At 55.1% G+C, this 22608-nt stretch overlaps 1 protein-coding gene across 1 annotated transcript; it reads left to right on the top strand.

Annotated features, from left to right (window-relative positions):
* Window positions 1–958: 958 nt before the first annotated feature.
* Window positions 959–21051, top strand: RAB8A (RAB8A, member RAS oncogene family). The gene is made up of 8 exons (XM_022558430.2): window positions 959–2654; window positions 7307–7367; window positions 9248–9308; window positions 13587–13664; window positions 15178–15267; window positions 15833–15898; window positions 17419–17469; window positions 19695–21051. The coding sequence occupies exons 1-8, from the start codon at window positions 2318–2320 to the stop codon at window positions 19785–19787; spliced, it is 837 nt and encodes a 278-aa protein (XP_022414138.2). The 5' UTR covers window positions 959–2317; the 3' UTR covers window positions 19788–21051.
* The last annotated feature ends 1557 nt before the right edge of the window (window positions 21052–22608 follow it).

Raw genomic sequence — 22608 nt, forward strand, 5'->3', positions numbered from 1 at the left:
TGGACGGATATTGGATAAATGTTTTAGACTAAGCTCACTGCATGGTGGAATCTGGATTAGAGAACGATCAGGGAGAGCAGTGGAGAGATGTGACGATCTGACGAGCAAAAGAAATAGAAGAGGGCTTCCCTAGTGGCGCAGTGGTTGGGAGTCCGCCTGCCGATGCAGGGGACACGGGTCCGTGCCCCGGTCTGGGAAGATTCCATATGCCGCGGAGCCGCTGGGCCCGTGAGCCATGACCGCTGAGCCTGCGCTTCCGGAGCCTGTGCTCCACAACGGGAGAGGCCACAACAGTGAGAGGCCCGCGTACCGCAAAAAAAAAAAAAAAAAAGAAAAAAAAAAGAAATAGAAGAGCAAGGGACTTCCCTGGTGGTGCAGTGCTTAAGAATCTGCCTGCCAAGGCAGGGGACACAGGTCCGATCCCTGGTCTGGGAAGATCTCACATGCCACAGAGCAACTAAGCCCATGTGCCACAACTACTGAGCCCACGTGCCACAACTACTGAGCCTGCGCTCTAGAGCCCACGAGCCACAACTACTGAAGCCCGCGTGCCTAGAGCCCGTGCTCCACAACGAGAGAAGCCACCGCAGTGAGAAGCCCATGCACCTCAAGGAAGAGTAGCCCCTGCTCGCTGCAACTAGAGAAAGCCCGTGCAGCAACAAAGACCCAGTACAGCCGAAAATAAAATTAATTAATTTTTTAAAAAATAGAAAAGCAAGGTTTAAGAGCTATTTAGAACATCCTTAAAAACCAGGCTGTGAGGGATGAAAGAAAAGTATGGTGGCTTAGGTCTCAGAAAAGTAATTCAAGACAAGCTAGTGTGAGTACAAGATGACAAGTTCAGTTGTGGACATGATGAGTTTGAAGTATCTTTGACAGATCCAAAGGTAAATGCCCAGGAAGTAGTTGGGACATGGAGGGATGGCTGGGCTATGGGTTCTCTAAGAACTGAGAATCACCAGTATGGAGACAGTAGGAGCCAAGAAGTGAATGAGATCACCCAGGAAGCAAGAACAGACATAGAAAGAGGAACACCAAGCAACGCCCCCCACCCACACACACAAAAGACTGCAGTGGAATCTGGAGAAGCAGCACCCAGAGAAGGGGAGGTATAGGTAATAAAAGAAACAGGCAAATAAAATGGGACGTGTACCAAGAAAAGGAGAACTGCCAGAGAAGGTGGTCAGGAGTATCAAATGCCACAGAGGCTGAAGCCAACCAAGTGGTCTATGGCTCTGGTTGAAGCTTTTCCTAACCGGAGCCAAATAAGCAGAAGAACGTGCTGCAGTTGGAGGCAGGGGAGGCAGGGGCCATCTTTTGTAAGATCCTTGGGCAAATCTCCAGGACTGACCCCAGAGGGACACATAGCGGTGACACCACGCAGGTGGTGTGTGGCCCGTCTCTACGATGCAGGAAACCAACATGATCAAGACCTCAGCCTCTGAAGATGGTCACTTTGAGTTCAAAAACCAACTTGCCTGGGAAAGTCACTTAACCTATTTCGCCTCGGTTTTCTCACCATAAAACGGGGGGCGGGAGGGGGAGGACAACAATACCTACCTCAGTGGGTCGGGGTGGGAATAAACTATTTCATGTATTTTTTATAAGTGCTAACAACAACGGCAGGCACAGAACCAACGCTCGTAAGTATTCCCTATAATTCTCACTGTGCTAACTACCTCGGCAGGTTCCGAGGCCCCCGGGGCGCGCCTGAAAGGGCTGAGGCGGACGAGACTCTGGGGTAAGACCCGAACAACCTCTACATAGGTTCGAGGGCCCTCCAGGGGAGTCCTGCGAGCCTCAGTACATAGCTTGGTGGCTGGAGCCTGGCTATCTCTAGGTAGGTCCCCTGGCCAGCGCCGAGGTCCCGCAGCCCGTCTCGAGGGGACCTCGCTTCGACTATGACGGCGCCCCTATTCTCCTTTTCTCTTTGGTTCCCCCGGCCGGACCTGGAGACCTCTAGACTGCCAACACAGCCACGCCGCCTTCCCGCGCTCGTCCCGGTACCAACTGAGGCTGCGCGGGCCTTGAAGGGCGGGAGCCACAGACCCCACGCGCGTGCGCCCTCTGCTGGCGCCCAACGGTCTTCCCGGCGCGCTTGCGTACGCGCCCCAGACCCCGCCCCCGGGTTGAGGGAGCGCGGAGCCGTTGGCCAAGCTCCCCGCCCTCCCCCTCCCATCGGGGGGCGGGGCCGCCCCAGAGTGGAGGGCAGAAGGAGGGGACACGGGCTGCCACGCCTCTGCCCTGTCCCCATTTGAAGCCCCTCGACTCCTCACCGCTGGCCAATCGCAGTCCGCCCTGTCCTGAGCGCCGGCCAATGAGCGGCACGCTCGGGCCGCTTCCGGCTCCGTGCCCAGCTCGCCCCTTCCCCACGTCTTCCCGAGACAGGCGGGGCGCGGGGGCGGGCGTCGGCCGCGGTGACGCGCGTCGGGCCGGGAGCCAATGGGGAGGTGGGATCGGCGCTGATGGACGGGCCCAGGGGCCAGTGGCGAGGCGCTGGCAGCACTTCCCGTCGGGGAGAGAGTGTAATATGGCGAAGACCTACGATTACCTGTTCAAGCTGCTGCTGATCGGGGACTCGGGGGTGGGGAAGACCTGTGTCCTGTTCCGCTTCTCCGAGGACGCCTTCAACTCCACTTTCATCTCCACCATAGGTAGCAGGGCTGGGGAGCGGCCGGGGGCGCGGGAGGCCCGGGCCGGGCGCGCCCCTGAGGGGCTGGGGCTGAGGGAGCGGCCGGGCCGGATGGGGAAAAGAGCAGAGGGTCGAGGGAACTGGAGGGGAAAAGAGCAGTCGCCTGCACCGCCGTTTGGCGGTTCCCGGGCCATGGGCGGGGTGGGCACCAGGTGCCCATTTCGCAGATGGGGAGACTGAGGCACCAACCCTCAGCCTGCTCAAGGAGTGTATGGCTTGGACGAGGTCTTGGCGCCCGTCATTTTGTTCTGTCCTCGCAGCATACCTTGAAGCAGTTCTTTGGGGTCCTCGTCTTACAGAAGTGGAAACTGAGGCACGGAGAGTTGTCCATGGGGAAAGGACAGTGACAAGTGACATCTGATCTTACTGAGCATTTACTGTGTGCCAGGCGCTTTATGTGCATTACCACAGTTTCCAGTCCTCTGTGTCAGGTGCTGTTATGAGTTCGTTTCACAGTGGAGGAATTTGAGGCTCAGGGAGGATACTGGACTTGCCCAAGGTCACTCGGTCTACAGGTGGCAAGGATGGTATTTGTACCTGGGTGTGTCTGACCCAAAACTCAAGGCTCAACCATCCCAGGGAGATGTGAGCACAGCTGATCCACTTTGAAGCCAGGACTCCAACGCAGACCTCTCCTGCTCTTTCCTCTGGAATGTTCAGGGGTTGAGCCCCTCTCCCTGACCCTGTTTCCCCCATGAATGAATTTCTTCTGGAAGGAATGGTGAGAGGGAGTCCAGACACTTCCCCTGCGCGGACTTCATCTCACTCGAGGGTGACAGAAATGGCGAGTGACAGCCGCCTGCCCTGGGACCTGTCATCCGGAGGAGATGCCAGATAAAAGCTTCAGTGAGAAACCAAAATCAGCGGCTGCCACAGACAGCCCTGACTTCCCCATCGCTAGGCCCAGGACACCGGTTGTCACTTTGCAGAACAGCCTTTCCTGCAGGGCCAGCCCACATTGTGGTTGAGCAGAATTGGCTTGTTGCTTCCCGGTTCTGACATACACAAAAGTGGAGCAGACTTCTTCCCACACCACAAAAACAGCCATTGCCCACATGAAGAGTTTGACCTGGAAGTAACACCCATCAAGCAGAGTGGCCTGTAAGCTATGCAGTCTTGCTCTGGAGTGGGGAAGCAGGAGAATGGTCCCCAAGCCCAGGAGCTGGAAAAAACCTGGGGAAAGGGCTTTGCTTTACCCCTGTGTACCTTACCTTCCTAAACCCCACAATTAGCTGCTGATTCCATCCTTGCCGTCCTCCAGGAGCTGCACTTTGGAAGACACTTAGCTGCCAGATGTAAAGAGAATTGGACTGGAAATCATCATGCCTGGGTTCCAGCTGCTGTTTGCCCTTGAACAAGCACTTCGCCTCTCCGAGCCCTGTTTCTTCAGCTTAGGAGTGGTGTTCTTTGCTTTGGCTGTCGCCTGGATTGTGGAGGATCAGAACTGTACAATGAATAGGGGGTTGTCACCACTGCCAGAGACCATGGAGAGGAAGCAGAATGTCTCTTGTAGTGACCGCATCCTTCCCCTAGGCACATGTCTTTCTGATTCCTCCCCTTCCCTAACTCCAAGGTCAAACTTTGGGATAGCCCATGCGTCCCCACCAATCAGGAAGTGATATTAACTCCTGGTAGACTGTGGCTCGCTCTCAACCCAGACCTCAGTTTCCCAGAGTCAGAACGCTCCCAGTGAGATCAATGCAGGGGTTGAGTGGTCTGTCTGTTTTTTTAATTCTTGACCAGGAAACCCAGTCTAGTCCTTCAGGGCTCTGAGGAGGCCAGCCTCCACTTGCAGATGAAGACATAACTTGGGCAAGGTCGTCTAAGGAGGTGGGCGTGGCACTCGAACCCAGGTTCCCTCCCTCCCACCCCAGGATTCTCATTACATTTGTAGCCTTCCTGCAGGCCTCTGTCTTCTAGGAAAGTTTAATTCCCCCTGGCCTTGAAGTTATGGCCTCATGACTCTCAGGCCTCGTAAAGTTTACACTTCCTAATTAAATTTGGTGTGTTAATAAAACCCAGGAGGAAGATAGAACAGAGTGATGCTTTGGGTCCTGTGGACTGAACAGTGCTTCTTGATTTCATAGGTCCTGTGCATCTGTGAGAGGAGCGGGGTATGTTTTAGGAAGAGTTAACACTGGGTGGCTTAGTCCTGAAATACATTCTGATGCATAGAGGTGATTCTGTATTGGCACTGAGTGTATCTCTGTATTTTCTGTATAGATCAGGGATTAAGTGGCTGTTCACTGTCTGCCCAGGTTACATTTTGCCGAAGCCTATTCTCATAGGCTCCGTCAATCAATCATTTGTGGTGTGAACTTGGCCCCGTGGCTCCTGGAATTGGCTCTCCCCAGCCTGGCTCAGCCCCCAGCTCCTCCTCAGGGCCCCATTCATTCATTCCTTCAGAGAAGTGGTTGATGTACATGAAAGTGCTTACTTGGTAAACTGTGCGGCACCACGTAGATCCCGTTGCGCTTTATTTTTTCATCCAGTCATCTTTCCCCAGTGCCTGCTGTGCACCAGGCATCCGCCTCAGTGCAGGGGCTGCAGAGATGACTGGGATGAATCAGAGGGAAGCAGAACTGTAACAAAGCCTGTAGTCAAAGTGTCTGTGCAGGACGAGATGATCGGCTTCTAGTAAATATGTACTCAGGCCCTGCCATGCATTCATGGAGATGCAACCATGAATAAGACGTGTGAGTCCCTGCCCTCCTGGAGCTTATGTTCTAGGAGACAAAACTCAAATACAGGCTTATATTCCCTGTGGTCCCCAGGACAGCTCCTGAGGCGGGCAGGGATGGAATTAGCATCCCCATGCCGTGTTCTGAGGGGGTCAGGCCAGGCCTCAGTCTCAAGGCTTCACAGGCGGAGATTTAGAACCAACTCCTGGGGGCAAAGGCTGGATTTGGCTGTTACCCCTCCACGCAGGCCATTCCAATTGGCAAGTTTTGCTCCCATGTGCATGGAGCAAATAAGCAAATATACAACGTCAGGGATAGTGCGTGAAGAAGATGCAGCAGGTGAGAGGGGAGAGAGGATGGTTAGGAAGGCTCTCCTGAGGAGGTGACTTGAACAGAGACCTGAGTGAAGGGAGAGGGGAGCCAGATGGCCATGGAATGAAAGAACATTCCAGGAGGGGAAGGAGCAAGCGTAAAAGCCTGAGGCTGGAACACGCTTGGGCATTGTGGCCGGAGAGGAGGGCAAGAGCCATGGATGCTGAGGTGACCAGGTTAGGAGCACTCAGGCAACTGTTTTCACTTTATTCTGGGGCCCAGGAGGTGGTGGAAAGGTTTTTAACCGTTTAACGGTTTTATTGTCGGGAATTCCCAGGCGGCCTTGTGGTTAGGATTCCGGGCTTTCACTGCTGTGGCCCAGGTTCAATCCCTGGTCGGGGAACTAAGATCCCACGAGCCACGTGGCGCAGCCAAAAAAAAATGACAGAAAAACCCTCAAAACAGTTTTATTGACGTATAATTCAACTCACCCGTTTAAAGGGTACAAGTCAGTGGCTTCAGGTATATTCACAGAGCTGTGCAACCCTCACCACAGTCAGTTCTAGAGCATTTTCATTATGACAAAAAGACACTCCACACCCCTTGGTCAATCTCATTAATCTCCTCACATCCATGCCCCAGCAACCACTAACCTCTTTTCTGTCTCTGGATTTGCCATTCTGGATATTTCTTATGAACAGAATTACATACTGTGTGACCTTTCACGTCTGGCTTCTCTCTCACTCAGCATGATGTTTTCAAGATTCATCCACGTTGTAGCATATGTCGATGCTTCATCCCCTTTTATGGCTGAGTAATATTCCACTGTAGGGAAAGACCACGTTTTGTTTATTCATTCACCTGTTGGTGAACACACTGGAAGGTTTGGAGCAGAGCTTAGCTTGGTGACATGGTTGAGTGTGTGTTTTGGAAGCTGGGGAGGGGATTGAGGGGACAACGGTGGGAGCCTGGAGAGCAGCCGAGGAGGCTGAGAGCACCCTGGCCCTGGGGAAAGGGGACTAAAGCCAGAGGGTGGGAAAGAAGGAGGGCAGGGTCAGGAAGGCTTCTTGGGAGGTGACCTTCCAGCAGGTCTTAAAGGAGGAGAAGTTTGCCAGGCTGACAGGCGGGCAGGGTAGGGACCACCCACAGAGAAGGAACAGCACGTGTAAATGCTAGAGGCCCACCTGCATCAGGTACATCTCGGGGCCCAGAGTCCCGTGTGCTTGGAAGGCCGGGTGCATGTGGCTGGAAGCGTGGGGCTCTGGCCCGAAAAGGGCTGTGGAGCCTGCTTCACGAGGCTGCCTCCCGGGAAAGGGAGGAGAACACGGCTTTGGCACCTGAGCTACCTGGGTTTGCCCGCCAGCTCTGCCCCTCACCAGCTTCACTCTGAGCAGCTCCTTTCTGCCCTCTGAGCCTCAGCCTCCCCTTCTGTGAGAGGAGAAAGTTCGCCGGGTGCCTCCAGATTCGTTTGCGGGATTCAGAGATTCCCACGTGCCCGGCAGGTGCTCCAGAAACCATGGCAGCTGTTACCTGCACAGGTTGTCAGCATCCGTCCTAGACACAGCTTGGGAAATGGACTGACACTGATGTGCACTTTTTTTTTCCTTTTCTTTTCTTTCAGGAATTGACTTTAAAATTAGGACCATAGAGCTCGATGGCAAGAGAATTAAACTACAGATATGGTAAGAGTCGTTTCCTTCATTAGCCCCTCACCCAGCGAGTGCTTTGAGCCCGAAGCCCCTGGTGCCCCGTCCCCTTCCCTATGACCACGGCCTCCATCTCTCTGTGCCCAGCCCAGACACATCGGGCTTTCTTCAGAGGCCCCAGGAACGGTGCTCTGCTTTCTGCTGGGGCTTAGAGTCTGTGTCAGCCCCTTCTGAGGGCACAGCTACCAGTCCCAGTTCTGATGTGGGCACAGTCTGGGCCTGGGCTTCAGAGCCACCTGTTCCCATTGAACTTGGAGAGAGCCCTCCTGGTGGCGGTGAAGGCTGCCAGGATAGCAAGATACCACAGCCCGGCATTTCCTTCTAAGCCTATCAGCTCACTGAAGAAGGCCTGACATCGCTTCCTCTTTTGTCTCCTGGGGACGCCCAGGCCTCACTTCCTAATACAGAGACCTGAAATCCCAGAACTGAAAATAAGCTGAGGCCAGGCCCAGCAGTGAGACCTGTTTCTGTTCTGCTCACCTGGGGCTGACTTCCCATGCTACATAAAATCAGGGGATTTGTGAGTCCCCGTCACGGATGGTGACTCTGGTCTGCAGCCCACTGCGCTAGGAAGGCTGGGCTCAGATGGTCAGAGGGTAGGAGAGCCCTACCCTGCAGCCACATCACTTGCAGGGAAGCACGAACCCTGAGCAAAAGAGAGAGAAGTCACATTTGGGAGAGTGGCTCAGTCCTTCCGGTCCAGGCACATGCCTGCAGTGGGAGGGCTGCCATGAGATGGACTGTGAAGCCTCCCTCCCAGCAGCTTGTCTCCCCAACTCAAGTCTCAGAGCCTGGACACAGCCCCGCCTGCCCAGCAGGTCCCCTTGACTTCAGTTGTATCCGCCTCTGAACCTGGCTTCAGAATCGAAATCTGGGTGTGGCCTAACCAATCATACTGAGCTCCGGCGGCAGCAGCCAGTCTCTGGCCGCCTCGTAAGTTACAGGGCCGTAGAAGTTCCTCTATTTACAACAGGTTGGCTCCCCAGCAGTCTCAGTGCCCAAGTCCAAAGTGACACCATACCAGCAAGCAGAAGTTTTTCTTTTCCTCCTGTCCTCGTGCTTCTGCTCTTAGCAGTCGCAGTGGGGTTAATGACTCTCTTAAAATTCTTCTAGAACAGTCATAAAGTAACTGATCATAACCGCTAACATCACCTGCTATTGGCGGCAGAAAGTCAACTTAGCCCCAAATGAGGTGTGTCTGTACAGTCCAGACGTGCAGAGCCCTGCAAAGGGGGAGGTGCAGGGTCAGAGGAGGAGCCCTGGGCCCAGAGACAGAAGACGTGGTCTTGCCCTGGCTCTGCCACTGACCAGTTGTCACCTTTAAACCAAACACTGAATACCCTCCATACCAGGAGCTGGGCTAGGCACGGGTGCGTGTTACCCAGGTATCTCCACCATACCCACGAGGAAGGACTTTCCCCCGACCTCCACCAGGATGGCGAGTGTGGAAGTGCTTCCTAAGCCCCGCTGAGCTCGACCAGCTCAGCCCACCAGCAAGGGCTGTGTTCCCGTGCCATGTGACCAGCCTCTTCCACATACAAGGCTCCAGATTTTCACAAATAATAACATCCAACCTTGGCTCTTCTGTGGCCCAGAAACTCTGGGGAAAATCCCCAGGACGACAAGATGTAGCAGAGGAGTCACTGCCACATTCCCAGCCAGGAGACATCAGACACCTGCCCAAGCCACAGTTTCCTTCTCTGTAATAATGGGGGGCTGCCCCACAGCAGGATGATAAATCAGGAGATGACCCATGAGAAAGCTGGGCGTCCATACTGGGTAAATGCCCCTCATTCTCACTGTGACGATTGTTCTCTTTCTGTGTCGCTAATAGCCCTTTTTCTCCTCATCGTTAGGGACACAGCTGGTCAGGAACGGTTTCGGACGATCACAACGGCCTACTACAGAGGCGCCATGGTATGGATTATTTTGGCGCGGGGGGGGTTGTCTTTTTTTTTTTTTTAAGTCAAAATGAACATCAGTGCCTTAGATACCAAAATCTGGATGTTTCTGAGGAGCCCGTGCTCTGGCTTCTCAGGGGTCCTTGGTCCCAGGTTAGTTTTAGGAAAAGGCTGTGTGCCCCACCTCTGCCCCCTCGTCCTCCATACCTCCCCTTCTGGCTCCAGAAACAATGCAGGGTTCAAGGAAACCTAATTCTCCGGGAATGAAGAAAGACACAGGAAGCCGGTTCTTCCAGGTGGGGTCAGAGAAATCAGAGCCAGCATGCCGCAACACTTCAGAGCGCTCACGTGGCCCGTGTCAGCCTCTGTGGAACTTGCTACTGAAAACTTAAAGATCATCCAGGAGCTGACTTGCTCAGAGCTGTTGGCTGTTAACATCTGTTGCCTGCACCTGAGGTGGGGTCATGTGATAGGAAGACTCATTCATCATCCCTCAAATTATTTTTTTTTATAAATTTATTTATTTTATTTATTTATTTATTTTTGGCTATGTTGGATCTTTGTTGCTGCGCATGGGCTTTCTCTAGTTGTGGCGAGCAGGGGCTACTCTTTGTTGTGGTGCGCAGGCTTCTCACTGTGGTGGCTTCTCTTGCTGAGCACAGGCTCCAGGTGCGTGGGCTTCAGTAGTTGTGGCTCATGGGCTCAGTAGTTGTGGCTCTTGGGCTCTAGAGCGCAGGCTCAGTAGTTGTGGCACACAGGCTTAGTTGCTCTGCAGCATGTGGGATCTCCCCAGACCAGGGCTTGAACCCATGTCCCCTGCACTGGCAGGTGGATTCTTAACCACTGTGCCACCAGGGAAGCCCATCCCTCAGTTTTTTTTTGTTTTGTTTTGTTTTTGCGGTACGCAGGCCTCTCACTGTTGTGGCTTCTCCCGTTGCGGAGCACAGGCTCCGACGCACAGCCTCAGCGGCCATGGCTCACGGGCCTAGCCGCTCCGCGGCATGTGGGATCTTCCCAGACCGGAGCACGAACCCGTGTCCCCTGCATCGGCAGGCGGACTCTCAACCACTGCGCCACCAGGGAAACCCATCCCTCAAATATTTCTACCGAGCACCTTCTCCAGGCCAGGCCAGAACTAGATGCAGAGGGCAACCTGGATTGGGCCAGGGTCCTGTCCTCGAGAGCCCTGAGCTGGTCATGCACCTGCAAGGGGTAGACAGAGCAGGGTGCTTGGGGGCCGTGGGGAGTGGGAGGCAGATCCTCAGGACCTTGTTCAGCCCCCTGGGTCACCCTCTGAGCTTGGTCTCCTTACTTGGAAAGTGGAACAGAGAACAGGAGTATGCTCCAGGCAGCTGTGAGGATAGATGGCCAGCTCCCCATTTCCAGCTCCCACTGCACTCCATCCTTTCCATGATGCACCCCATCAATCAGCTATAGACCCGTTTCCTCCACTAGGCCATAAGCTCCAGGAGGGCTGGGCCACCTCTTGGTCCCTGCCACATGCACGGTGCCTGGGACCATGCTGAATATGTGGTAGGAGCTCAGGAAATACTGATGGACAGCAGAAATGAATAGAGGCATTAAGTATTTAGAGCATCCCGCACAGCATCTGAACATAATAGAAACTCAATCATGTGGGTTGCAACCTTAGTGCTCCTCATTAAAATTAATTTACTAATTTTCCCCTCACCTTGCTTTGCTCTGGTGGGGCGGGGGCCTTGGGGCACTGGGGTCCTGGGGGAGCTTCTGCTGTATGCCCTCAGGTAGGCCCCATCCCTCTCTGGGTTGAAATAGCACCCCCTGCCCCATTCACCAAGCCCTTCCCTGCAGCAGGCAGTGGCCCCAGGTCTTGGCCATAAAGCCCTGAGTGTGGGTGCCATATCCTCCCCATTTTACAGATGAGGAGGCTGAGGCTTGGCACCATTCCAGGCCCTGCTTAAATTCACACAGAGGGTAAATGTCTGGGCTGGTAGTGGCTGGCCCTTTCCAGCCCCCACATCTCAGCCAGACCCTGACGAGGCTGGACTGAGCCATCTGTAAGACCTTGTCCAGCCCCAAGATGATTGTATCCTCCTAGACCTGCGCTAACCTGTACAGAAGCCTCTGGCTGTGTGTGGCTATTTGAATCTAAACCAGTAAAAGTAGGACATTCAGCCCCTCGGTCGCACTGGCTGCATTTCAGGTGCCCCGGAGCCATGTGCAGCCAGTGGAGACCATATAGGACAGCACGGAGAACATTGGCAATGTTGCAACCCCGTCATCATCTTTGTCCTTGTGGCAGTGGACCCTTGGGTCCCAGATTTGGGGAGCATCGGGTGGCTGGTGTCTTGTTGTGAGCTTGCAAACAGATATGGGGAGCTGTGCCCAGACTGGGGCCAGGAAAATGGTCACTTGGAGCCCCGAGGGGAGCTTCACGGAGAACCTGGAATAGGGTGACACTGTTTTCCAGGGACTTCTGCTCTTTCCTGATAGAGAGCTCTATTCACTGCCCCCGACACCGCATAGGTAAAAATCTGGGACCTTGGAATCTTGCATACATGGTGCCAGCCTAGTGGCGGTGGTGGCAGAATCCTGGGCCATCAAAAGGGCCGGTCCCTGGATAAAGGGGCAAAAAGCCCTCAGAGCCCTGTGGCATTTCTTGCCCCTGACAGTGGGAGGCCAGCTGCTGCGCAGAGGCCCCAGTGATGCTCGACTCAGAGTCCATCCACCAGTGTCTTTATTCACTCTGGCTTTGGCTGGAGCATGTCACACATCACGGCCACTAAAACTCCTCCAGGTCCTCCCGTCAGCAGTCTCTATTCAGTCTCCCCAAGAGACCACTGAATGAGGGTTCCCAGATGGCATTTTTGAGGGGTTGTGGCTGTAGCAGGCTCTAAGGCCGCTGTGCGTATCCCCAAGGTCACAGCGGGGATTTGGAATTGCAGCGGCTCGCTTGCGCTGTCTGTGTGGTTTTTTCACACACCCTCGCCCCTGCGGTTATCTGCCCAGCACACAGGGCCCGGGTTCTTACTCTGCAAATTCAGGCAGCCTCAGAGACGTCTTGGCCAGCACCAGAGCTTGCGGATGGAGGGCTAGGCCCTTGGAGCGGGTAGAGTGAAGGAATGGAGTGAGCCGGGCCTGGGCAGGACAGCTGGGGCCTTGGAACCCCGGGGCTGAGCCGCACCGGGGCTGGCGATAGTATTGCTGCAGGCTGGCTCACCACGCGTGCCCTGCGAGGATGTCCAGGGCAACACGGGGACTGTCGCAGGGTGGCCCTGAGCGTTGCTTGATCCTGGTGAGGACCCAGGGAGATTCCTAACGGGAGCCAGTGTCATCAGCTCCTTTAGAGCTGGGCTAGAATCTTAAAGGTCACCTCTTTCTGTGCCTCAGTTTCCCCTTTTATCAAGTGGGGATATTTGCCTTTCTCCTCGGCAGTGGCGAGATTGTGGGCTCAAGCAGAGACGGGTTCACTTTGCAGCTATTTCAGAACCCATGGACCGTCTCCCAGCTGCTCACGCATTGGTTATGGAATCACAGAGGCCTCAGCATTGCCTGCCCCAGTGCTTGAAGCCAGCCCCGACTCCGGTGGGGTTGTTGGAAGGCACATGGGCATTAGGGTCTGTCCCCCGGGCTTAGAGCCCAGTTGTGTCCTTTACTCTCTGTCGTGTGACTGGGGACAGGGACCTAGCCCCCCACCCCCCAGCCTCAGGTTCCCCATTTTCACAGTGCAGACAGTGGGGCCACCCGACCCAAGCCTGTGAGACTCAGGGAGACCCAGTTGCAGTACCTGGCTCATGGTAGGCACCAGATGAGGGGTGAAGCTGGGGTGACCAGTGGAGGCGGCCCTGGCTGAGCCCAGGAGATGACTCAGGGCAGGGTGGGGGGCGAGTGAGGGTGTGGAAGAGGCTGAGCATAGCCAAGGGTTGGCAAGAGGGGGAGCCCGGTGGACATCAGGGCCATGGAATATAGCCTGTAGAGCAGGGGGCTGCAGGATGCGAGGCTGAGAGGTTGGCCACTGGGACCTCGCTGGCTGCCGAGACACACGGGCCGTACTTACCCTGCCAGTAGTGGGGAAACAGCAGGGCTCCTTTGTAAGCACAGGTATGGTAGGATCTGGTCTGCGGGGTGAAGGGTCACATCAGTGGCTGAGGAGCCTGGGACACCAGAGAGAGGCTAGTGGTGGAGCCCAGCAGAAGGAAGGGCCCCGGGGATGGTGTCCTGTCAGGGTCCCTGCTGCCCACCTTGCTGGGCCCTCCCCCTCAGAGGGCTCGTGGCTTGTCCAGAGCGCGTGTCTCTGTCTCCCTCTGCTTATTAGGGCATCATGCTGGTCTATGACATCACCAACGAGAAGTCCTTCGACAACATCCGGAACTGGATTCGGAACATTGAGGAGGTAAGGCTTGGGGACCCCTCCCATGCACAGGAACCTCCCATGCATCCTCTCCTCAGCCCTCACCCCGGAGCTTCCTGGTTTACACATGAGATCACTGAGCCCAGAGGCACCTAGAAGTAACTCGCTGGGAACAGAGTCAGGGAGACGGGAACCCACGCAGTCAACCCTGGAGAACACGCTGGCCCGGCCTCATCACAGAGCAACCCTGAGAGCCCATTTCCCCAGCCGGGCTGTCGGGTTTGGGCGACATCGAGGTGAAGGAAGAAGGATATCCAGTCACTGTGAGCATTTGGTGCTTTCTAGAGAAGGAAGGTTCTAGAGTCGGCACGACCTTTGTATCTGGTGGGTGTGGTGAGGGCATGTGTCAGGTTGGACTTTGAACTGCAGCGGAGCAGGGTTTGAGCTGGTACGAGCTCTCTGTGCCCATGCTCAGGCCAGCAGCGGCAGTTGCCTGTGGAAGGAGACCTTGAACCCTGAGGGAAGAGAAGGCGGCCAGTGCCGCCTACCTGTCCCAAAGCCAGTGTCGTCACCTCCCCGCTCTCCACAGAGCTTACCCTCACCCTCAGAGCCTCCCTGGACAAGGTGCTTGTGGCTTGTGATGACTCACCAGGTGGGGCTCGGGTCTGAGAACTTTACCCACCCATGAAGACATGGCAGAAGGTCACATCACAGCCAGCACCTGTGAGCAGTTGCACTGGGCCATCTCCCGATGACCCCGTTATTTCCTGGCAGGAGGCTGCACCTGGCCTGAGGAGGGGGTCCTCACACTGGTCTCTGTGGAAGTTTTCTGTTCCGGCCGGTAGGCGAGAGAGCTTTCCAAGTAGTAGAAAGTTAGGGAGCAGAGAGGAGCGCGTTTCCCTGAGACCAGGTCTGAGCTGCAGCAAGAAGGGCCTTTCTGATGGTCCAGTCCTTCAGGAAGCAAGGCCCACTGGGTTGGAATGTGGGGGCAGGTTGGAGGAAGGGACCGTTTTCAGGCGTGAAGGCAGAGTTAAGGGAACGCCAGGGGATGGCAAAGCACAAAGGGCTGGTGGCGGCCGAGGCCTGCGCCCACCCCCGGCACAGCCTGTTTCTGGAGCCCAGAACAGGGGCGCTGGAGCAGGGCAGAAGGTCCCAGGACAGCAGCTGGGGTCTCCAGCAGAGGAGCCGGGGAAGGAGGGAGGCGAGCAGAGGTCAATACCCCAGCCCCACTTGCCTCCCATAGGCCAGACCTGGCCGGGAGTCCGAGGACAGCCATGGTAGCCTAGTTGGCGTGGCCCGTAGAGAAGCTGTCCTTGGCAGCCAGAAGGCGTGCGCTTGGTCAGGGTAGCAGCCAGAACCCTGAACTCTGTCCTGGCACTGGCTCAGTGACATAGGACAGGCCTCTCAGCCTCTCTGAGCTTCAGTTTGTCATCTGTGCAGGGTGTGCCTAGCAGTCTTGACACCATCACTCTGATCTTGGGGGGTGGGCTACCAGTTGGTTGGTAGTCCAGTCTGACCTTACCTCTCACCTCCACCACCTGCCCCTCCCCTCCAGCACGCCTCTGCAGACGTCGAAAAGATGATACTTGGGAACAAGTGCGACGTGAACGACAAGAGACAAGTTTCCAAGGAACGGGGAGAAAAGGTAGGCATGGTGGCCGGCTTGGGCCTGTCACTGCCAGACACCTCGGGGCAGAGGGACCTCAGCGTCTGGGATTCCAGCCCTGCCCTGCCCCAGAGGGCCCCCCGATTGCTCACTGATGGTGAGGCTGGGCTTTTGGGGAGACTCCCTTAACAATCTTTTTGAGCATAAGATGACCCATCTTCTGGGATGCAGGGCTTGACTGGGCACGCAGATGAGTCGGTTGTCCAAGTGGGGCACATGCCATGGGAAGGGAAGGTGGAAAGCACACGCCCAGCCGGGCTTCAGGCTAAAGACTGAAAGCAGCGAGGGCTTCTGGGTGTGCTCTGCTTGCTTCCGCACAGCGTCTCGTGGGACCCGTCGAGGCCACAGCGGGCGGAGAACAGAGCCATGGTTTGAGCCAGGCCCCCTCCACCCTCCTGCCACGGACATTCACCACCTGCTCTCCACTGGTGGCTTGAGGGAGCAGGCCCCACTCTGTCTGTCTGTCTCGGCCCCCCTCAGGGCGCTGTGCAGAGGTCTGGGTACCTGGTGGCTGATGTTGCATGTTTATCTCCCTCCCTCGCAGCTGGCCCTGGACTATGGAATCAAGTTTATGGAGACCAGCGCGAAGGCCAACATCAACGTGGAGAACGTGAGTCCCGGGCCCACAGCGCCGGCCCATTAGGGCTAAGGATCGGGCCGCACCCTCCAGGGAGGCTCTGTCACAGGGACTGGTCACAGCTTCGGCTGCCTCTTGGACAGACGGCTGAGAGGCACTTCTTGGGCAGCACCGTGTGCCAGGCCTCTTGCAAGGCCCAGGGGGCCTGGGGGAACCGCCCCCATGTCCTGACATCAGCAGGTGCCAGCCCCAGCTGGGCACCTAGGACATGATCTCACTGGCTCTCACGCAGCCCTGGGGAGCAGGCGCAGTTTTGCAGGTGGGGAAACCGAGGCTCAGAGAGTCTCTGCGCTGGCTGGCGCCCAGGCCTGCCTCCGGGTTTGTGCTTTCGTTCACACCACCCGCACAGACAGGGTCACAAGCCCATACAGAGTAGGGCACCCTGACCGAGCCTTGGCCCAGGCCTCCTTCTACTGTCCACCAGCAGTGCCAGCCCTGCAGCTCACCTGCCTTCTCCTCCTTACCGCCACTCCCGTGATCTTTCCAAAATGGATCTTCCACGCCACTCCCAACCTCAGCCCCTGCGCGAGGCACAGAAGGCCCTCGCTAGCTGGCCCCAGCCAGTGTGTGCCGCCCACAGCTCAGGCCTCGCCCACCACTCTCCGTCCCTGGCCGCCTGTGCCTCACCTTCCTCCAGGCCTTTGCCACAGTCCCTACGCCCCCACCTTCCCATCAGGGACCAGCCCATGTGGCCCCTTCCCGAGGAGGCCTCTGCCGTTCCCCAGGCCCTGAGGCCCACTTTAGGCGTCCGCAGCACCCCGAGATACCCTCCGCGACAGAACTTTCCACGTCACATGGGTGTTTGCTAAGACTCTGCTTCTCGCCGAACCAGGAGCCCCTCGACTGCAAGTGCTGAGGCCAACTCATCTCTGTATAAGGCCCGGAGTAGGGTTGGTGCCAGAGTGGGGTTTATAAGTGTTGTCCAGGTGGGGGAAGGGAAGAAACGGTCAGGAGCCTGTGACAGAGGCAGCAGCCTGGGGTCAGGCCTTTGCCAACCCTTGAAAGATGAACCTTTCACCCTACCTACCAGGCCTTCTTACTGGGCGAGGACCCAGAATGAAGCTCGTTTGGCCAAGGAGCCACTTGTCTTTCTGCCCTGCCCCTGACTGTTAGAAGCGAGGCAAAGTGGGCAGATAGAGCACAGGGGTCAGGCACGGAGAGCTCGATCAGTCAGTTAGCCACTGAGTGCCTTGAGACAAGTCACTTGGGCACCCCCTCTCCAAGCCTCAGCTTCCTCTCTGACCAGCCAAGGGTGATCCCACCTTCCAGAGTCATTGGTTTAGGGGAAGTGGTCCAGGTGGGTGGGGGTATCCCTGTAGGGGCAGGAGATGGGGCTGAACAGGTGAGACCCATGCCCAGGTCTCTGTCCTGACACTGTTCCCCACACTGGCCCTGCCGTTGAGCCACACCCTCTGTGTGGCAGCGTCTAGGAACCAGCAGGCCCCCCACCTGCTTCCCACTCCTGGGCTACTAACTACGTGCTTATTCCACAGGCATTTTTCACTCTCGCCAGAGACATCAAAGCAAAAATGGATAAAAAATTGGTGAGTGTGTGTCCTCCCCGGATCCCCACGTGCATCCCTGTTGGAGCTGGCTGGCATCGCTCTCAGTGGTGTGATGCATCCCCGGGCAGATCCTGCTTCTTAGGGGCCAGGTGCACCTAGTAGGGCATCTCTAGGAAGGGGGGTAGAGTTATCGGGTGTGGTGGGGACATCCACCCTGAACATGCCTCTCAACTTCATCTTTCCTCCGTGGCCCAGAGCTGCTCAGTACCAGGCGCTGCTCACTAAGCACACAAGCTAGCTGGGGACACCGGACCCTTTCCGTCCCTCTTGGGAGCCAAGCATGCACGAAGGTAGAGGGCCTCCTGCAGAAAAGCCCCCAGGCAGGCCCAGAGCCACGGTCCACCCCGTAACAAGGCCCCCAAGCCGGGCTCGTGTCTGACAGCTGCCGGCTTTCCATCCTGATGAGTCCAGCAGGTCGATAGCCTTCTTCTTCCTTCCAGCCCGAAATTCTGCAGGTTGTGGCAACCTTCAGTGGGTGCCGGGGCCATGAGGCCTCCAGGAGGTCCTGCCTGAATCCCTCCGCATCCACCCTTTCATTCATCTCTAGCTTTTCTGTTTACCACATGAGCAGTTTCACAGTCCCCAGCATTCAGCATAACTAGTGCTTTCTTGGTAGGGTCTGAACGCTGAACTATATTTTGGGCATGTTAGCGGCTAAATGCTGTCGTGAGTCTTACTGCAAAGCCTCTGTTCCAGTGACCACTCTTCCCGCCAAGTGATGCTCCCTGTTGTCTGATACGAGAGCATAAAGCACTCTATTTGTGGCCTGTTCTGTGTCTGTGCATATAGGACTGCTCACACTATACAAAACGCCATTCAAGTAGTTCACATCTGACTTTAAACGGGTGTCATTTGCATAATTCTGAGATGCTGTGAATTGAATCGCAAGGCACACGATCAACTTAGTGGCAGCTGTTTAGCCAGAACAGAAAAGAGTCTGTGTAAAACCGCTGTACTTTTAGAAAGCTTTTCTTACGATTGTGATTTTCTTAGAATTCTTTGCTCTTCAATGTAACAGTAAAATTTTGATTTTTAACGATCCTGCTGACTCACTCATGCTCACCGGGAGTTACACGGAGCCTCACGGCAACACTTTGCCTGTGTTATTGATACCGGCCTGTTGATGGCCTCCAGAATGTGCCATATCCTTCCAAGGCATAGATTGTGATGTTCACCATAATCCTTGCAGTTTCTCTTTTTTTCTTAACTAAGTTGCAAATCACCAACAGTTAAATTCTATTCATTTCCTACCACCTTTGTTTATGTTCAGAGTTGCAACCCCATACCACTTCTATCAGTCGTCTTTTTTTTAATGTAATTGACATAGGACATTGTGTAAATTTGGCACCCTGTAGGCATTCAGCAGTTACTGTTGAATAAATTCAGGTTTTATCTGAGAGCTGAAAGATGAGAAGGAATTAGTCAAAGAAACAGGGCTGAACGTTTCCAAACATGGTGATGTGAGAGAAAATAGGATTTCAGTTCCCAGGGTAGGCAGGGATCGGAACAGAGGCTTCAGATGCCGGGCGACAGCACTGATGGATTTTCAACAGGGCTTGAGTTTAGGGCTTACCTCACCTGCAGCAGGGTGGAGGGTGAACTGTGGGGAAAGGTGGGGAGCCAGAGCCTTGGCACAGGGGCAGGGAGACCAGCCGGGTGAGTGAGTGGCACTGGGACCTTGAACCCAGCCACTCCAAATCCCAAGAGAGAGTACCTTTCTGCTGCCCTCAGCTGCCTCACTGATAGGTGCTCAGCACAGATGGGTAGATGGATGGGAAGGAGGGAGGGGTGGGTGAATGGAAAGAAGGAAATAGGGAAAGAAGAGCGTGAGATGGGTAAATAAGTGGTTGGAAAGATGTTGAGAGGGTGAATGGAAAGGGGTGGTTAGGTGCGTGAATGAGTGATTAAAGGTATGAATTGTTGGAAGGAGTGATGGGTAGTAGATAAAAAGCAGATCTATGGGTTTGTGAAAGATGAATTGTTAGTTGGAGGGGACAGTTGGATGAATGGGTGGATGGTTGGTTGGAAGGGGATGGATGGGTGATGGATGGGAGGGGATGGATGGATGGTTGGTTGGAAGGTGACAGATGGATACATAGGCTGGCGGTTGGTTGGTTAGTTCATTAGTTGACTGGCTGGTTGGTTAAGAGACATAGAGCTCACGTTGCTCAGCCGTAACCTCAGAAAACCTCTTGTGATTTCAGGAAGGCAACAGCCCCCAGGGGAGCAACCAGGGAGTCAAAATCACACCGGACCAGCAGAAGAGGAGCAGCTTTTTCCGATGTGTTCTTCTGTGAGGAACGCCGCCTTACCCTGAGCCTCGCTCAGCCGAGCTGACTGTGCCTGTCCTGAGTGAGCCCCTCACTCAGCCGGGGCCCTCCCCCCTCACCACTCCCCGCCACGCCGCGGCCCCCGGGCCCGTGGCCACCAGAACACAATCGAGAAATTGTTTATTTTGGTAACTGATCTTTTTCAACTCTGGAGATGGAAGAAGTTAAGAATCTGCTACCATTCCTGCGACATCCACTGAATGGGTCCACGCACTGTGTAAAGCTAGAGAGAGAGGTGGAGCCGCGGCACGGCCGTCAGTAGCAGCCCACACGGCAGGCCTCCATCTCTGGGCCTCGACATAGCTAGAGCCCCGCCGGAGAGCCCGTGCATGTCCCCCGCGGCAGAAGCGAGGCCCCCAAAGGCCAGTGATAGCTCCAGGGGAGCCCGTCTCTGCACCCTGAGCGAGGCAACTCACATCAGGCCCGGGAAGCGTCTGCCAACAAATCCAACACCGGCTTTCACCTCTTCTCTCAGTTTTTGGACAAGTGACAGAAACCGTTATCTACTCCCCGCCCCCCCCGGCTCCACCCCCTCACCCCCATGTTAACTGTCAAACCAAAGGGAAGCACAAATTAAGGAAATCCTGAGGAAAGAAGCATAGAGTGGCCTTTCCTGTTTACAGCCAGGTTTGGTCCCGTGGTCCAGCCAGGCCTTGGGCATGGCCAGTAGGTCCCTCCACAGTCCCCACCTGAGCACTGAGGGGTCTCCGTGCATGCCACGGTGACCCCAAAATGCAGTCACACACGGCCCACCCTCGATCGGGGCACCTACTCCTCTTCGTCCTCCCGCTGTCTCCAAATCGGACGTTCTTTTCTAGAGATTTTTATTTTTCCAGATCTGTAGTGTCAGGAGGTGATTCTCTCCTTGATTTCCAACAGCAGACCCAGGTGATCGGGAACACACGCATCCCCCCCCCCCCAACCTCTCGGACGTGGCTGAGTGTGGGGTGGCCTGCGGGGCCCGACTGCAGAGCAGTCTGGGTGGGTTTTTAACTGCCATTGCTCAGTTCTGTTTTGACATCTCTACCGTCCCGTAGAGACTGCGGTCGGGACCAGGTAACCAGGCCAAGGGGGGTGTCACCAGGGAGCCTTTCTTTTTCTTTTTTTTTTGAATTAAAACCAACATACCAGCAATTGTCTGCTCTCCCCTTGGTATCTCTTAACATGCTCTGTTTACATCGATAAATGCACTTAAGGAAAACAAATTAAAGCTCATTTTAAAGTTAACGGATTTTTATGTCCACATTCTCTGTAGGTACACAGATGTGGCCAGATGTTGGGTTCACAGGATGCCCGCTATTTAGAACACAGCCCAGGTCAGCAGGGGCCTCAGGTCTGGACAAGATCAAAGTAGAGGTGGCAGGTTACCCCAAGCTGGAGGAGAAGGTCACCCCAAGCTCTGAGGAGGTGACACATTATCAAAAGACTGACGGGAGAATAAGCTTCCCAACCTGCCCCCTTCCCCAAACACACGCAGCACAGAAAAACAAGGAGGTGTCCCTCCCCGCAGCACCACTTCATACACCACACCCCCTGCTTAACCCGCTCGGTCCACATCAGTCCCCGTCATGCCACCAAGTTTCTCTCGTCTTGGTCCCTACTGCACCCATTTTGCCAAGTTGAGTGATCCACTCTGAGCCCCCCCTCACCTCTCAGGAAGTCTCCTCCCCACGATCCTGCTTCAGACCCACGGCGCAACCAGGGGCTGAGCCTCAGCTGGGCATGATCATAGTTCCCACCTCATAGGATGGCTATGAAGATCCCGTGAGGGCGCATCCCAAGCTAACTGCTATCACATTGTGTCATCATATTCATATCCATCATCATTAGCATCGTTATTTGTCTTGTGCCCCAAGAGAAAAGCTCACCTCTCTTTTTACACCTTGTCTCTAATGGGGAACAAGTCATCCAAGTAGCTTACAGCTTTGAGCTGTAAGTATTTGCCCCATAGTGCCCCAAAATTCCACCAGTGGCCCCCCGCAGCCAGGTCAGGTGGCATCCTTGAACTCCTCAGTCCGACCTTGTACCAGCCTCTTGCTCAGAGAGTCATTACTATTCCTTGTGTCTAAAGACTTTGATGGGGTGGCAGGCGGGGAAGCAGCTCCTCAGCTACCATCCTCTTGTACCGAGACGGATGACACATTGGCTCTTTTTCTAATAACCGCTTTATTGAGATGTAATTCACACACCATACAGTTCACCCACGGAAGTGTGCGATTCAGTAGTCTTTACTGTGTTCACAGCTTTGTGCAACCATCACCAGAGTCAGTTTTAGAACATTTTTATCACTCAGTACCCATTAGCGGCCACTCCCCATTCTCCCTCCCTCAGTCCCTGGCAACCACTAATCTACTCTCTGTCTATGGATTTGCCTGTTCTGGATGTTTCGTATAAATGGAATCGCACGCGATGTGGCCTCTTGCATCTGGCCTCTTTCACTCAGCATAAAGTTTTTGAGATCAGTCATGAGCTTCATCCCTTTTTTGACTGCATAGTATTCCACTGTGTGGATGGACCATATCTTTTATGTGTTCATCCGCTGATTGATGTTTGGGTTGTCTCCACCTTTTGGACACTTTGCCTATTGTCTGTTTCTCAAGTGTGCCAAGTTTGTTCCTATCCCAGGGCCTTTGCCCCTGCTGTCTCCTCTTCTGCCAGCCTCTCCTGCATGTGGACTTCTGTGGCATCAGTCTCCCCGTGGAGTATGAGCTCCAGCATGACATGGACAGGGCCTGTTTTGTCTTCTGCTTCATCCCCAGCATCTAACATGGTGCCCACACTTGGGGCT

The sequence above is a fragment of the Delphinapterus leucas genome, unplaced genomic scaffold (assembly GCF_059928025.1).
Source record: "Delphinapterus leucas isolate spDelLeu-1000000601 "Yukka" unplaced genomic scaffold, BTC_Dleu_Yukka2 spDelLeu_asBTCV2_sq25, whole genome shotgun sequence".
NCBI classification, from domain to species: domain Eukaryota; kingdom Metazoa; phylum Chordata; class Mammalia; order Artiodactyla; family Monodontidae; genus Delphinapterus; species Delphinapterus leucas.

Coding starts and splice junctions, on each gene's coding strand:
- RAB8A (XM_022558430.2), top strand. CDS start 2,318: ATGAGCGGCACGCTCGGGCCGCTTCCGGCTCCGTGCCCAGCTCGCCCC. Junction 9,309..13,586: donor CCTACTACAGAGGCGCCATG/GTATGGATTATT, acceptor TCTGCTTATTAG/GGCATCATGCTGGTCTATGA. Junction 17,470..19,694: donor CAAAAATGGATAAAAAATTG/GTGAGTGTGTGT, acceptor TTGTGATTTCAG/GAAGGCAACAGCCCCCAGGG.